This window comes from Oncorhynchus mykiss, chromosome 6 (genome assembly GCF_057628025.1).
Source record: "Oncorhynchus mykiss isolate SJ-2025 chromosome 6, ASM5762802v1, whole genome shotgun sequence".
Lineage (NCBI taxonomy): Eukaryota > Metazoa > Chordata > Actinopteri > Salmoniformes > Salmonidae > Oncorhynchus > Oncorhynchus mykiss.
The window spans coordinates 30,739,618-30,755,469 of NC_143027.1; the positions used below are offsets into that span (position 1 = coordinate 30,739,618).

General features: G+C 44.6%; 1 protein-coding gene across 50 annotated transcripts in view; it reads left to right on the plus strand.

Moving 5' to 3' along the window:
* LOC110525713 (ankyrin-1) overlaps positions 1-5,956 on the plus strand; it is a 73,037-nt gene extending 67,081 nt beyond the window's left edge. For 28 of the 50 annotated variants that reach the window (XM_090237591.1, XM_036979836.2, XM_090237601.1 and 25 more), the window contains one exon: positions 1,794-3,733. Coding sequence is in view for 22 of the 50 variants with exons in the window: in XM_090237593.1 (XP_090093719.1) it covers positions 1,794-1,835 (42 nt within the window). In the remaining 28 variants the exon portion in view is untranslated. Of the gene's footprint in view, positions 1-1,793 lie in introns of all 50 variants that reach the window. The other 22 variants (XM_090237593.1, XM_090237605.1, XM_090237624.1 and 19 more) reach the window with 2 other exon arrangements.
* Positions 5,957-15,852: the final 9,896 nt, after the last annotated feature.

The following is a 15,852-nucleotide window of genomic DNA, read 5'->3' on the forward strand; positions in this document are numbered from 1 at the left end:
CCAGATGCCTCGTTACATATGGCTTTATAAGATAGTATATTAGTGTGTAGTGTTTTGCTGTAGATGAGTATCAGTGTGTCAAATACAGTTGGATGTATAGCACAGCTGTTGTCGTACTGTCTTAGGAGAGTCTAAACAACAGCAAATTCTGTGGTCAGTGTGTATAGATTGTGTTACAGTGGGTATTCAGCAGGGTGTGAAGGGGAGGTTCAATGGTTGTCCTTATGTGGTGGCGTAGTACTAATGCTGTACATGTCTGACTGGGTTTACAGTAGGTCTAGCTACATGCAGTATGTTTATGTTAGTGCTGACTGTTGTACCTATTACAGATGGCATTGCATGTGGCTCTCCACTATCAAAGGGTGCTGGGGATCCAGCATGTTTTCATAGGTCAAAGTTGACAGGCCAGTTGTTCTTTCAAATTAAACTAGCTGGGTCAACTGTGTGTGTGTGTGTGTGTGTGTGTGTGTGTGTGTGTGTGTGTGTGTGTGTGTGTGTGTGTGTGTGTGTGTGTGTGTGTGCTTGCGCATGCGTGCATGCATGTTGCCCCTTACTCTGACGTATAAGACACACCCAGACGAGAAACAGGTCCCATGCATTTGCACTCAGAGGAAGGCAGTAGCCTTAAATTCAGATTGCTGCCATTTCAGACCGGAGACGGCACCAACTACTACACTCAGGTTCACTTTGATTAGTAAGACAGATCTTGACAAAACATTTACATTATAAACAGAACAATGACCAATGACTTGACTGACAATGCACAACACTTTCTTAAAGTAGGAGAAATAGAGCTCCCCAGAGCAGTATATACTGTATACTCTGAGTACACGAAACATTAAGGACGCCCGCTCTTTCCATGGCATAGACTGACCAGATGAAAGGTATGATCTCTTGTTGATGTCACTTGTTAAATCCACTTCAATCCATGTAGATGAAAGGTAGGAGACAGGGTATCCCTTTCCTGCTGTCATATGACCTAGTGGCCTCATGGGGAGAATGTTATTAATATTTTTTCATAATTAATAGACAGAAAAAAAACATACACAGAAAAACCTGTTTCTACAGTTTTGTTATGTGATGTATATAAAGTGTAATATCGGGATACAAACTTATGATTGAATACATTTAAACTCTATAGCTGGCACGAGGAGATGTCTTCTTTTTTTCAAGACCATAAATATGTGTGAGGTGTATACTTTTGTTTCAAATAGGATTTGTTTAAGACAACAACAAAAACACTCTGTGTGTCCCTGATTTAACCCACTGCAGTAAAAGGTTAAAGAGGAGTTTTTAAGCCTTGAGACGATTGAGACAGGGATTGTGTATGTGTGCCATTCAGAGGGTGAATCGGCGAGACAAAATATTTAAGTGCCTTTGAACAGAGTATGTTAGTAGGTGCCAGGCGCACCGGTTTGTGTCAAGAACTGCAAAGCTGCTGGGTTTTTCACGCTCAACAGGTATCCCTAATGTTTGGTATACTCAGTGTATAAGACTACAAGACAGTGTTTCTAGAGTCCCCTATTTCCATGTTTGAAAGGAAGGTTGCGGTACATTTTCTCTTTATCCAAGGACAGTTGTAAGACAAGCTCTGACCGTGTTTTGGCTGTGTGTGTGTGTGTGTGTGTGTATTTATAGACAGGTATGCCTACTCACATTTACTGATTCGTCTCTGGGTTCTTGATTTCTGCACCCTGCATGCCGATCCAACAGAACTGTTGGGTCTGATTCTCTACACACTGATGGGAACCTTGTCCTTGCTCCATATTAACCTCTGTTCTCTTGCCCTCCAGGATTTGAGCCCCACACCAAAACAATCCTACTTAGACACATGACCGGCGGCAGGTGACAGGAGGAATGAAGAGGAGGAGAATAATGGAGAGAAAAGAAGAGAGATTGGAACGAACAAAACACTAACTTCATAATAACAACAACCACCACGGCAAAGCCGACGATCACGAGAGCGAAGTGGATTTACTCCTAGTTTTCTTACCTTTTTAAAAAAAGAAACAATCCAAAAATGTCAACTACTAGGCTAGGTGCATGATTTCGTATAAAACAAAACCAAACACAGACAACAAAAAAAATAGCAACCAAAACGTGCTTCCTGTTATATGTATCAGCATGAATGACTGCTGGCGCATGGCCTGTCTTTCACTACAGTACTAGGGGTTGTGGGGGGGGGGGGGGGGGGGGGGGGGTCACTCCTGTATTGGATAGGAGGCCATGTTGGGGTTTAGGGCAAGGTGATTATGTCATACGTCCCCTTTCTAAAGAAACAGGGCAGTGTTTGTTTGTGAAACTTCTGAAAAGGGAGACTGTCAAAATACTCAGAATTATCTCTAGGCAACAGGTCACTCTCCCTCCCTGTCACACTGAACAGACTCTTCCAGCAAAAAAAAAGATTAAATACATCACAGGCTGGTTTCAGCCCTTCACTGTCCCACTCCAGTAGCCTACATTTGGGATATTGGTGTTGTACATTCTATCTGCACTGAAATGCTACGTGACTGAGTGTTACCTGTGTTTAATTTCACCATAACCCTATGTGATGCTAATGATGCTGCTGTTTCAGACACCTAAACGATTCTTCTGCTCTGGTGTTCTTGTTTGGTTAACTCTATGCGTATATGTTCTATATATCTTGAGATCTGGTGGGTATGAGAACAAACAAAACAAACCTCTGTGTCGTTCTGCCTGTTTTATCTGTCCATTTTTGTGTGTCCGGTTATTTGTTATTTTGTGATTTTCATGTGATGCCTCCCTTTGCTGTCGTCATCTCACCTAGAGGGCATTACTGGCTTCAGAGACATTTCACGGTTCTTTGTGTTTTAGAAAAAGGAGGTTCTGTGTTGACTTTCCTCCCCAACCCCACAACCAACCTCCCTGGAGTGGTTTGTGTGTTTCCAGGGTGAATGTAATTGGAGTAAAGGCTGGGGCAATCATGAGAACGTTGGATAGACCTTTCACCTACCCTGCTATATGTGTGCAGCTATAGTCCAGTTTGTCTGGCGGTCCTGTCACCACCATCTGCATGTATGTATGCAGCCCACCCACCTCAGTCATCTCTACACCCCATCCTCACACCCCATTCTCCCTGCACTGCACACCCTGCCCTGCCCTGCCTCCCTCCACTCCCCCAGCCTTTCGGTGTAGATGCAGCAGTCCTGTTCTGTCCCTCTCAATATGGATATTATGTAGCAGTTCTGTTCATTACCAGCAGGGGTCAGAGTCCCCCTAATTAATGTAGCATCTCCCCTCTGGTGTGTCTGTCACACAGCAATTGTCAGCAATTGTCAGCAATTGTCAGATTGTCAGTCTGATATCACAGGATATATCCAAGAGGGTTTACAGATCATCTCAGCATCTACCCATCATTCGATAAGGGTAAAGAAGTAACTTCACCACTACAGGTAATAATGTAGCACTGGTTAAGCTGGTTACATGTGATAGTCAGTCAGGGAGAGGTGGGTATCTACAGAGATTTGAAAGTGTTGGGATTGTAAGTGTTGCTTGTTTTGTTGGCAACTCTCAGTAGACTAGCGAAGACAACCAGCCACCAATCACTGTGATAAGAAACTGTAATACTGACCCACAACTGTGAGCCCACACAACCCCACCACAAACCTGTCTCCTTTCCTCTCAACCCTCTCCTGATGTCTGTACACCCCTACCCCTTTTCCCATCAGAAATGTATTGTCTGGTGTTTGTTTAAAGGAAAGCAATAACATTGGTCGAAAGAGTAGGTCTTAATATGTGTATGTGTGTGTGTGTGTGTGGGGGGGGGGGGGGGGGGGGGGTATAGGCATTCTAACTACTTTTACCTTAGATGTACTGTCCGATTAGGAGAGATGTCAGAGCCCCAATCAGCCTCCTGCTATCCACTTGACCTGCGTGGAACATAAATCACTTCCATGTTGGTTGCACAAAGTAGACAAAGGAGACAAGTTGGTGGACTGAGTTACTGGTTTGCATTATTTGAGAGCTGTTTTCTTCAAGTGTTTTTCTCCCAGTCCCAACAGTGTTTGGTTTTTGATCGTGTGTGTTTGAAGGTTGGGTGGCAAAGAATAGCCATTCCCTGAGGTTTATGCAAGCCATCTAAAAGTGTCCACTCATTGTTCTTTTAAGCCTTAATGGCATTCATATTTAATTCTAAGGAGAAATTCTAAAGTGTGCGTGCATGTGTGTGTATGCGAGCGTGTGTGTGTGTGTGTGTGTGTGTGTGTGTGTGTGTGTGTATAATGAGTCCACTGATTGTAAGTACAATTGAGACTGACACCGTACAGCGTCATTTAGTGTTGACAAAATGACAGTGCAGGGTTGAGGGCGGTGAATTGGCATGGGTGTGAAGGTGATACGACACTATTGGTGGACATTAAACCGAGGTTCTTCGGTCCCTACCCTGATTTAAACATGGTTTACAGTAGTGTTACCTCAGTACAGTATGCAATCCTACATCATGTAGATTAGATGTAATGCTCTACATCCTCTTGGCATTGTATCGTAACGGATCTTGATGCATTACGTTGCTCATATCGTAGGAAAACGTGTGTCTCAAACACTCCAGAGAGTATATGAACGAACACTCTGCAATAATAATACCCAGACATTGAAATTAGTCTCCAGTCCAGGCCCATGGTTTATCAGCCTCTGTAGCCACAGGTAATGAATGTAAGTTCTTGCTCTGTACATATTAGTTGACTAGGTAGGCTAGACGCCAGACTGTTTAGCCTATCTATTGAACTCGGGATCTGTTGTTGTTTAAGAAACTGTATAACACTGAACACATATGAATAGATATGTCGCCCATATAACCCATCCATGCATAATCAGAATGAGGGAACGAGCAAGAGAAAGAGAGCACGTATAAAAGTCAAGTTGTTGTTTTGAGACATTTGATCATCTATCCCTCCCTCTGCACCATTAATACATATCATGTTTATGACCCCACCTTGACTGGGTCAAAGCTACGGGGGCAGCAGAAAGAGGAATGGTGAAGCACCTCCATGTGACTGCTTAAGGTCGGCTCAGTAAGAGCTTAAGGAAAACCAGACAAACATACATTATACATTCATTATGCTTCTTAGTTTGGTTTCTGTATCTGGTCATTTGTGTGCACACAGTGTGGGCCTACAGTCTTTAAGTCTGGATGTAATGGGGTTGGGTCTGGAGACTTGTGGAGGTGGTAGACAGGGAAAGCAGACTGGGGCGATGAGGATCTATGGTTGTAGAGAGGTAGTTAGACAACTCTCTGAGACAACATCGTGGCTTCACTGGCTAGGCTGTGTTTTTTTTAATAGTATTTTTCCTCAACACCGCCCACCCCCGTTCCATCCCCGCTCCCTAAAACCAAAAAGAGATTGAGCCAGTTCTAATGCTTCCTTCTACACAGTGACAGGCTGAGTGGAGTCAAGGAGAGGGAGGACTCAGTAGAACTTCAGACCATGGAGGTGACGACATAAACCAACTTCATGCAAAAAAGATTAACTGTTGCAAAAACTAGAGAACACATGTATACTCATTTAGAATGGATTGAAGACATTATTCATGCAATAGCATATTACTCAATACTAAGGAATGCACCTGCGCACATGCACAGAAAATGTTTTTAATATAAATGAATATATATAAAATATATGGAAATATATATTTACTTAGAATGCTATGCACCCTTACTTGTCAGCGGGATTATAGTTATTTTATGGATGTACTTTTAGCATCATAGCTACCAAGAGACTGTTGAGTTATGGGTAATGCCTGCAACCTGGGAAAAATAGGGGCCTTGTGCGTATTTGAACTTGTTTTGTTTGCTTTTATATTGTTATTGAGAGGTCAAATATGACAAATATATACATGTACAAGCCTTTTAATCAAATGAAATCCGAAGACATCTATAGATAATTTACCCTGTACACCAGCTCAAATCATTTACGAAATAATAAAGAAATGAAATGTCCTTGTCTTTTCATGTGTTTGAGTTTGAACGAGACGAGCCCATCCATGTATTATTTTACACTGTTAATTGTACATGAGCAATATCAATACATTTCACCAGATGGCAGTATAAGCTTGTTTTTTTTATCAACGGCTCTGACGTTTTCACAGCGGGGGTATTCTTTCATAGCAGGAAACATACTGTCTCTGGCATTGAGAAATGAGTTTTATTATCATGAAAGTCCTATCATGAAAGTCCTGCAGCATTGTGTCCGTAATGGCTCGGAATAATGAATAGGTCCATTTTCCCAAGCATTGCATTCATCGTATAGCTATAATATTTCTAGCATTTTCAAGAACACGTACATTCAAAGACGAGGCAAGAGAGAGAGAGCACATATAAAAGTCAAGTTGTTGTTTTGAGACATTTGATCATCTATCCCTCCCTCTGCACCATTAAAACATATAATGTGTATGACCACACAGACCAGACATTATACATTCATTATGCTTCTTCATTGATTGATACCACCTAAATCAGTTTGGCTCAAGCTCGCATAGGCTGCGTTTAGACAGGAAGCCCAATTCTGATCCTTTTTTTTCACTATTTGGTCTTTGACCAATCAGATCAGCTCTGAAAAAGATATGTTGAAAAGACGTGATGTGTTTGGTCAAAACACCAATTAGTGAAAAAGGGATCGAATTGGGCTGCCTGTCTAAATGCAGGCTAACCATACTATTTTCCAATTTGGACATTTTACATCCAAGTAACATTGGAGAGGGAGTTGAGCAGGAATATGTAGTGGTAGATATGTGGTTAGGAGGGGGGGATCTGGTAATAGTGAACTTTTACAACCTGTGTAAGAGACTAGAGTTGATGGCTCTTGGGAATGTAGAAGGTCAAGATAGGAGACGGGTGATGTGGTGTGGGGATTGTAATGCCCACAGTGCACTCTGGGGAGGGGCACGGACTGATATAAATAGTGTTGGAGGAACTCTTGGGTGAGAAAGGGCTTGTGTGCCTTAATAATGGGCGGGGAACCAGGATTGACCCAGTAATTGGAACTCAATCTGCTCTGGATCTTACTCGAGATGTAGTTGGAAGGCAGATGTACAGTGCCTTCGGAAAGTATTCAGACCCCTTGACTTTTTCCACATTTTGTTACGTTGCTGCCTTATTCTACAATTGATTAAATAAAACATTTTCCTCAGCAATCTACACACAATACCCCATAATGACATTGCAAAAACAGGTTTTAAGACATTTTTGCACATTTATTAAAAATTAAAAACAGAAATAACTTATTTACATAAGTATTCAGACCCTTTGCTATGAGACTCGAAATTGATCTCAGGTGCATCCTGTTGCCATTGATCATCCTTGAGATGTTGTTACAACTTGTTTGGAGTCCACCTGTGGTAAATTCAATTGATTGGCCATGATTTGGAAAGGCACACACCTGTCTATAGTTGACAGTGCATGTAAGAGCAAAACCCAAGCCATGAGGTCGAAGGAATTGTCCGTAGAGCTCCGAGATAGGATTGTGTCGAGGTGACCAAGAACCCGATGGTCACTTTGACAGAGCTCTAGACTTCCTCTGTGGAGATGGAAGAACCTTCCAGAAGGACAACCATCTCAGCAACACTCCACCAATCAGGCCTTTATGGTAGAGTGGCCAGATGAAAGCCACTCCTCAGTAAAAGGCACATGACAGCCCGCTTGGAGTTTGCCAAAAGGCACCTAAAGAATCTCTTCTCTGATAAAACCAAGATTCAACTCTTTGGCCTGAATGGCAAGCGTCACATCTGGAGGAAACCTGGTACCATCCCTACGGTGAAGCATGGTGGTGGCAGCATCATGCTGTGGGGATGTTTTTCAGCGACAGGGACTGGGAGACTAGTCAGGATCGAGGCAAAGATGAACGGAGCAAAATCATGGGAGATCCTTGATGAGGACCTCAAACCGGGGTGAAGGTTCACCTTCCAATAGGATAACAACCCTATGCACACAGCCAAGACAATGCATGAATGGCTTTGGGACAAGTCTCTGAATGTCCTTGAGTGGCCCAGCCAGAGCCCGGACTTGAACCCAATCAAACATCTCTGGAGAGACTTGAAAATAGCTGTGTAGTGACACTCCCCAACCTGACAGAGCTTGAGAGGATCTGCATAGAAGAATGGGAGAAACTCCCCAAATACAGGTGTGACAAGCTTGTAGCGTCATACCCCCATAAAACCTGATGCTGTAATCGCTGCCAAAGGTGCTTCAATAAAGTACTGGGTAAAGGGTCTGAATACTTATGTAACTGTGGTATTTCCGTTTATATATATATATATATATATATATATATATATATATATATATATATATATATATATGGGTACAGGGTGGAGAAGGGGGAAGGCAGGTGATTCCTATGGGTACAGGGGGGAGAAGGGGGAAGGCAGGGGATTCCTATGAGTACAGGGGGGAGAAGGGGGAAGGCAGGTGATTCCTTTGGGTACAGGGTGGAGAAGGGGGAAGGCAGGTGATTCCTATGGGTACAGGGGGGAGAAGGGGGAAGGCAGGGGATTCCTATGAGTACAGGGGAGAGAAGGGGGAAGGCAGATGATTCCTTTGGGTACAGGGTGGAGAAGGGGGAAGGCAGGTGATTCCTATAAGTACAGGGGGGAGAAGGGGGAAGGCAGGGGATTCCTATGGGTACAGAGGGGAGAAGGGGGAAGGCAGGTGATTCCTATGGGTACAGGGGGGAGAAGGGGGAAGGCAGGTGATTCCTATGGGTACAGGGGGGAGAAGTGGGAAGGCAGGGGATTCCTATGGGTACAGAGGGAAGAAGGGGGAAGGCAGGTGATTCCTATGGGTACAGGGGGGAGAAGGGGGAAGGCATGTGATTCCTATGGGTACAGGGTGGAGAAGGGGGAAGGCAGGTGATTCCTATGGGTACGGGGGGAGAAGGGGGAAGGCATGTGATTCCTATGGGTACAGAGGGGAGAAGGGGGAAGGGGGAAGGCAGGTGATTCCTATGGGTACAGGGGGGAGAAGGGGGAAGGGGGAAGGCAGGTGATTCCTATGGGTACAGAGGGGAGAAGGGGGAAGGGGGAAGGCAGGTGATTCCTATGGGTACAGGGGGGAGAAAGAGTAACGCAGTTCCCTGGTGGACTGAAGAGTGCAGAGAAGCTGTGAAAATTAGGAACAGGGCTTTCAGTATTAACAAGCATAAGCAGTAGTAAGGAGGACCATTAGGACAGCTAAGAGAACTACTCCAGTGGAAGAGGTATGGGGGATGATTAAGAGGATGAGTGAGGTCAGAGTAGATTGGGATCTCCCTGTGCTGAAAAGTTGGGAGACTGTTGCAGTGAGAGTCATGGAGAAGGCAGAGATGTTAGCCCAGGCATTTGTAAAAGTCCACAGCTCAAATAATTTAAAGGACGAGGGACAGCGTGGAAAAGAGAGGGTCAGAGGAGAATATCCAGGGATCCTGGATCAGAGAGAGGCGGTGAAGGATGCATTGAATGTTCCTTTTACATTGGGTGAGATTAAGAGAGCAATAGCTAAAGCTGAGGTGTGAGATGAGATGTGTTACATCGTGATGGCTCATCTCAGTGACACTGCAATGGGAAAAGTATTGGGCCTTTACAATAAGGTGTGGCAGGAAGGAAAGCTGCCTGACAGTTGGAAGCAGGCAGTAGTGGTGCCGATACGGAAATCAGGGAAAGGCCCTACTTATCCATCAAGTTATAGGCCGATAGCTTTGACATCTCATGTCTGTAAACGAGGCCTAATGTCATCAGATCAAGGTGGGTTCAGGAAAGGCAGGGGAACGATGGATCCTGTACTGTGTCTACAGTCAGCCATACGGAAGGCACAGGCAAATAAGGAGGTGTTTTCTTCGATGTAGAGAAGGCCTATGATATGATTTGGAAGGAGGGCCTGCTCATCAAATTGGATAGCATGGGGGTTGGAGGATTTTCTTTTTGGACAATCAATACAAGTGAAGGTGGGGAGCTCTATGTCAGAAAGTTATGAGGTAGATAATGGTACCCTCCAGGGAAGTGCGATTAGTACTTTGTTGTTCTCCATTATCATTGATTATGTATTCTCCCAGGTGAGACCAGATACTGGGAGGTCATTGTTTGCGGGTGACTGGGCATTGTGGAAGACAGGGAGCAATATTCTCCATAGTCTTACAGCCGGAAGCGATCAGAGAAGTTGAACAGTGGTCCCTCGAGTGGGGCTTCAAGTTCTCAGTTGAGAAAACAGACTGTTTTTTACTAGAAGGAAGGTTGGGGAGGAAATATGCCTAAAGTTGTATGGGAGGAATCGGGGAGGAATCTGAAGAGGGTAGGAGTGTTTAGGTTTCTGGGGGTCAGGTATATTGACACTGAGATTACATGGGCAGAACATATTAACAGAGTAGTTATTAAAGGAAATAAAATATTGAATGTGATGTGTTGCCTGTCAGGAATGGTGTGGGGGGGGGGGGATAGAATGGTGTTGAATATTTTATATATTGCGCTACCAAGGTCATCACTGGACTATAGCAGTTTAGCATGTGTATAAGCAGCTCGCTCCTACATCTCTAAAATAAAAAACTAGCTGTAATCCAGGCTCAAGCTCTAACAATATGTTGTGTAGCAGTCAGGACCTCCCTGTTGGCAGAGCTGGAGGTAGAGTTGGGGGAGATGGCGTTTAAAGTTGAAAACAACAACAACTAACCATGACATATTGGGTAAATCTTCAGGGACATAAGGTTACACATCCTGTAAAAAAAAAAGTGCTCCTAGAGTGCTGGGACCATGAACGAGATCTGAAGACAAATGTTTGGTGCATAGGTAATGTCATGGCGAGAGATAGGACTGTTGGGGAAGGAGTTCAGCCCCTCTTCCTGCTATCCCACCTTGGTTGCTCCCTCAGCCAATGATAGACCTAGGGATGCTTGACAGGGTAAGAGCTGGTGAGGAAAGAGTAGATCCAGTAAATGTTTTAAGTGAACATTTAAGAACTCAGTACTATGCTGTCTTGAATATATTCACTGATAGATCTAAGGACCATAAAACAGGGAGGACAGGTGCAGCTTTTAGTGTTCCTGAATTTAAGGTGGCAGTGACAACAAGAGCAACGGATCGTTTATGCGTATACGCAATGGAGTAGCTGGCCATTGGCTGAAGAATGGGTGGAGACCAGACAGGGTAATCATCTACTCTGACTCGTGTGCAGTACTGATGAGCTTAAATTCATTTGTGTCACGGAGAAGACAAGATTGAGATTTTGCAGGGCCTGTTTAGGGTGAAACAGACGAGGATATTTGTGATGTTCCTCTGGGTACCAGCTCATGTGGGAGTAGAGGGGGATGAGGTGGTGGATCTTCTTGCCAAGCAGGCTCTCAAACATCCTAATGTTGATATTGAAATGTCAAATCAGTAAAGCAGAATCCAAGGGGTTTAAAAGAACAGTGGTTAAAAACAAATGGCAAGAGTTGTGGAACAGAGAGGGAAAGGGAAGACACCTGTATATGATACAGGAAAAGGTGAAGGCAGGGAGGTCCTCAGGTCGAGAGAGAAGGGAGGAAAGTGTAACACACAAGGCTCAGTACATTGAAATTGGTGGGGAAACATCTGACTGGGAGGTGTGATCACTGTCAGGAGGAGATGGAGACAGTGGAAAATGTTATATTTCAGTGCCAGCAATATGGGAGGGAAGAGAGAGATTGTTGTTAGATTTAATGAGTAAGGGTGTTGAAGAGTCAAGCTTAAGTGAACTGCTGGGAAAATCTTCAGGGGTTGTAGTATTTAATTGTGTATTTCGAGAATAATGGGTAGGAGCTTAGCACTGTTGAGTGCTACATCCCAAGGGGTTCGTGCTGATTGTATGGAGATTGTATCAGCCGGTTTAATGGCATCCTTTGAGAAGGCAAGAACAAGATGTATGTCAGGAGAAATGCAGTATTATCATAAGGAGACGTATATTTTGCATATGGAGGAGGAGTGGAGGGAAAAAGAGAGGCAGAGGAGGACTAAGAGAGAGAGAGAGAGAGAAGAAGAGTGTGAGCTTGAGTCAGTTAAGAATGGTGGAAAAAAGGGAGATTGTTTGTTGAAGAATGGTAGAAAGTGTAAGCAGAGTTAGCTGAAGACAGGAGGAGAAATGAAAGTGAATGAGGGCAGTAGGTGTAGTGAAGTTCTCGGAGCCGAGGCTTGCACCGAGGGTCAGGATAAAGATTAGTCTGACCGTAGGAGTGAAGTTTTTGGAAAAAGTGGACCCTTGCCTTTTGGCTCATCCATTTGTGGTTTCAGGGTGGGTGAAAACAGAGTTGGGTGCTGTGGAATCGGTGAGGATAACCAGAAAGGGTCTTGTGATAATTGTTTGTGTTTCCTCTGATCAGAGGGAGAAAGTGCTCCGCGTTAAACGAATGGGGGCAAGAAATGTGAATTGTTTTTCTCTCAAGAAAAGGGCGCCATTGAAAGAGGGATTACTGGGGTAGCGGTAAATGTAAAAGTTGACCAACTGAAGGGGAAGATTCCAGGTGTTTGTGATGCTCGTCGTTTGGTGTGACGCAGACAGGGTGGTGTTATTTTTTTATTATTGTTATTTGATTTTTTGTGAGGGTAGGGTATTTGTTAAAAATAAAAAATAAAATTTTGAGCAAAGCATAAGGGTGTTGTACTCCAGTCTAGCGGTGGTAATGCAACATTTATTGGATGCCGACCGCAGTTAAACTTCATCAATGACGAAGAAGATCTTACAAATAGCAATGTGAGACTAATTTCGGGAGGTGGCGAGCGTGATTGATGGCAGAGAGAGGAGCGTAAAATCACAAAGGGACGTGAGAGTTTGTTTTCGTGGACCAGTGACCACTGTTTGGAAAGCTGTGGCTAGCGTTCAATCGTTGATAAACAAACAATCACATTTTACTCGGTATGGCGGCGGTTCGGCACGGTTGTGCTGTGACTGGGTCAGAGAAGGTAGGAGATAGTGATGGAGCAGAAAGTGAAGCAAGTATGGAGCATAGTGGTACAAATGAAAGCGGGAGAGAAAGGGAGCAGGGGTTTGGAGGGGAGTGAGAGGTCTATGGAGACAGAAAGGAGGAAGAAAGGGAAGTTTGAAGGGAGTAACAGTTTCCAACGCTAGCGGCAGCTCGGAGTTAGAAAGTGCAGAGGAGGGGCAATAAAAGAAGTGAGGGGAGCATGGAGTTGAGGAGGAGCAAAAGGGATTCTGAAGTTTACGGAGGAAGGGGGAGTTGGGGCGATGAGTCCGATAAGGTTGACGGCTGTGATAAGAGTTGATTGGGGAAGTTGTCAATGCTAAAGTGTTAAGAGATGGGAACTTGGTGTTCTGTAAGGAAATGGCGCAGAGGGAAAAAGCTCTGAGTGAAGCAAATTGGGAAGTGTGAGGTGTTGTCGAGCAGCTGGAGTGATCAGGCAGGGATGCAGTGGATTAAAGGGGTGATAACAGGAGTGTCTGTGAGTGTTAGCATTCAAGAGGTAAGTGACCATTTGACAGGAGGAGTTAAGGTGAATGTTCAAAGATTGCAAGTAACAAGGGGTGGAGTTAGGGTAGATAGTCTGTCTATTCTGTTACACTTCAAGGACTGGGTACTGCCAAATAAAATAACCATAGGATATATGAGTTATTATGTGAGGGCTTATGTACCGAAGCTTTTAAAATGTTAGAACTGCCAGAGGTTTGGGCGTGTGGCAACAGCCTGTAAAGAGAAAAAGAGGTGTGCCAGGTGTGGAGGGGAGCATGAGTATGGGAAGTATGGGGATGGTGTACAACCAAAGTGCTGCAGCTCTGGGGGTGCTCATAGTGTGGCATATAGTGGGGTGTGAGGCTATGAAGCAGGCAGTGGAGGTGCAACAAGTGAGAGTGGAGAGAAGGGTGTCATGCTGAGGCAGTGAGGGTGGTCCAGGTCTAGGGTGGTCCATGTCTAGGGTGGTCCAGGTCCAGGGAGATACAGGTTCAAGGGAGAGATGGGTAGGAGCATCTAGACCGGGGATTATGGGGCAGGTGGGTGGCGATATGGGGGGCTGCCACCTTCATGTAGCAAAGACTTCCCTACAGGATACTAAGCAGGAATATGTGGAGGTGTGGTTGAGAGGAGGGATGATAGTGGTAGTGAACTACTATAATCCATGTCAGGTATTGGACCTAGGAGTTGGTGGAGGGCCAGGATTAAAGTAAGGTCATGTGTGGGGATTTGAATTCCCACAACATGCTCTGAGGGGGAAATGGGTGGGATGGAAATGGTCAAGTGATGGAAAATCTGATAGAAGTTAAAGATCTGGTGTCCCTGAATGATGGCCGAGGGACCAGAATTGATGTAGCCACAGGGAAGGAGTCTGTGTAACGGCTTTCCTCCTCCTCTTCTGAGGAGGAGTAGCAAGGATCGGACCAATACGCAGCATGGTAAGTGTCAATGATACTTTAATAATAACTGAACACAAACTCAATACAAAAATAACAAAGTGAATGGAAACGAAAACCGAAACAGTCCTGAATGGTGACACAAACAACAAAACAGGAAACAATCACCCACGAAACACAGGTGGGAAAAGGCTACCTAAGTATGATTCTCAATCAGAGACAACTAACGACACCTGCCTCTGATTGAGAACCATACCAGGCCAAACACAAAACACAACATAGAAAAATGAACATAGACAACCCACCCAACTCACGCCCTGACCATACTAAAACAAAGACATAACAAAAGAACTAAGGTCAGAACGTGACAGTCTGCCTTTGACCTCACTCTGGTATCTAGTGCGATGGCAGGAATCTGTGAGTGGGAGGTATGTGAGGAGTCGACAGTGGAGAGTGATCATTACCCCACCTGTGGGGGGTGATTAAGAGGTTGAGTGGAGTCAGAATGGAGTGGAATTATCCAGTGTTGACGAGTGGGTTGGATGTGGCAGTAACAGATGAGAAGGCAGAGATGATGGCGAAAGCCTTTGTCGAAATGCATAGCTCGGCAAATTTGTCAGAGGAGGGGCAGAGGGGGGGAGAGAGAATGAGAGAGGAGCATCTTGGAGTGCTGGATAGGAGGGAGGATGTATATTATCCATTGAAGGAACCATTTACCATGGCAGAAGTAAAAAGGGCAATAGGTAAGGCTGGGTTAACCTCACCTGGGAAAGATGAGGTCTGCTATGTTATGTTGGCCCATCTTAGTGATAAGGTTTTGGTGTTGTACAACACAGTGAGGCAGTTGGAAGGAGGCAGTAGTGGTACCACTCCGGAAGCCAATAGCTTTAACCCCTCATGTATGTAAGATTAGGGAACGTATGATTATGGAGAGGCTAACTTACTTCCTGGAGAGCAGGGGGCTAGTATCACCACATCAGAGTGGGTTCAGGAAGGGAAGAGGAACTATGGACCCAGTACTCTGCTTAGAAGCAGAGGTCAGGAAGGCTCAGGTGAACAAGGGGACTGTTTTAGTGGTCTTTTTTATGTGGAGAATGTGTAATATGTGGAAGGATGGATTGTTAATCAAGCTTGATATTATGGGGGTAGGAGGAAGAACGTACAACTGGATAAAGGATTTCCTGTTTTGAAGGTCTATCCAGGTGAGGGTGGGAAAGTCACGATCAGACCTGGTGGATAATGGTGGGAGCGTGATTAGTCCTCTGTTATTCTCAATCATGATCAATGACATTTACTCTCAGGTACAGCCGGATATTGGGAGGTTGTTATTTTCAGATGTTGGGGCCTTATGGAAGAGGGGACGAAATGTGCCATACATAGTCAGGAAGGTACAGGAAGCAATTGATGAGGTGAAGCGGTGGGCATTAATGTGGGGATTCAGGTTCTCTGTAGAGAAAACTCAGACAGTGCTCTTTTCCAGGTGGAAGGTGGTAGATGAGGTATGCTTGAGGTTATATGGGAGAAACTTGGAGAGGGTAAGGGCCTTCAGGTTCCGT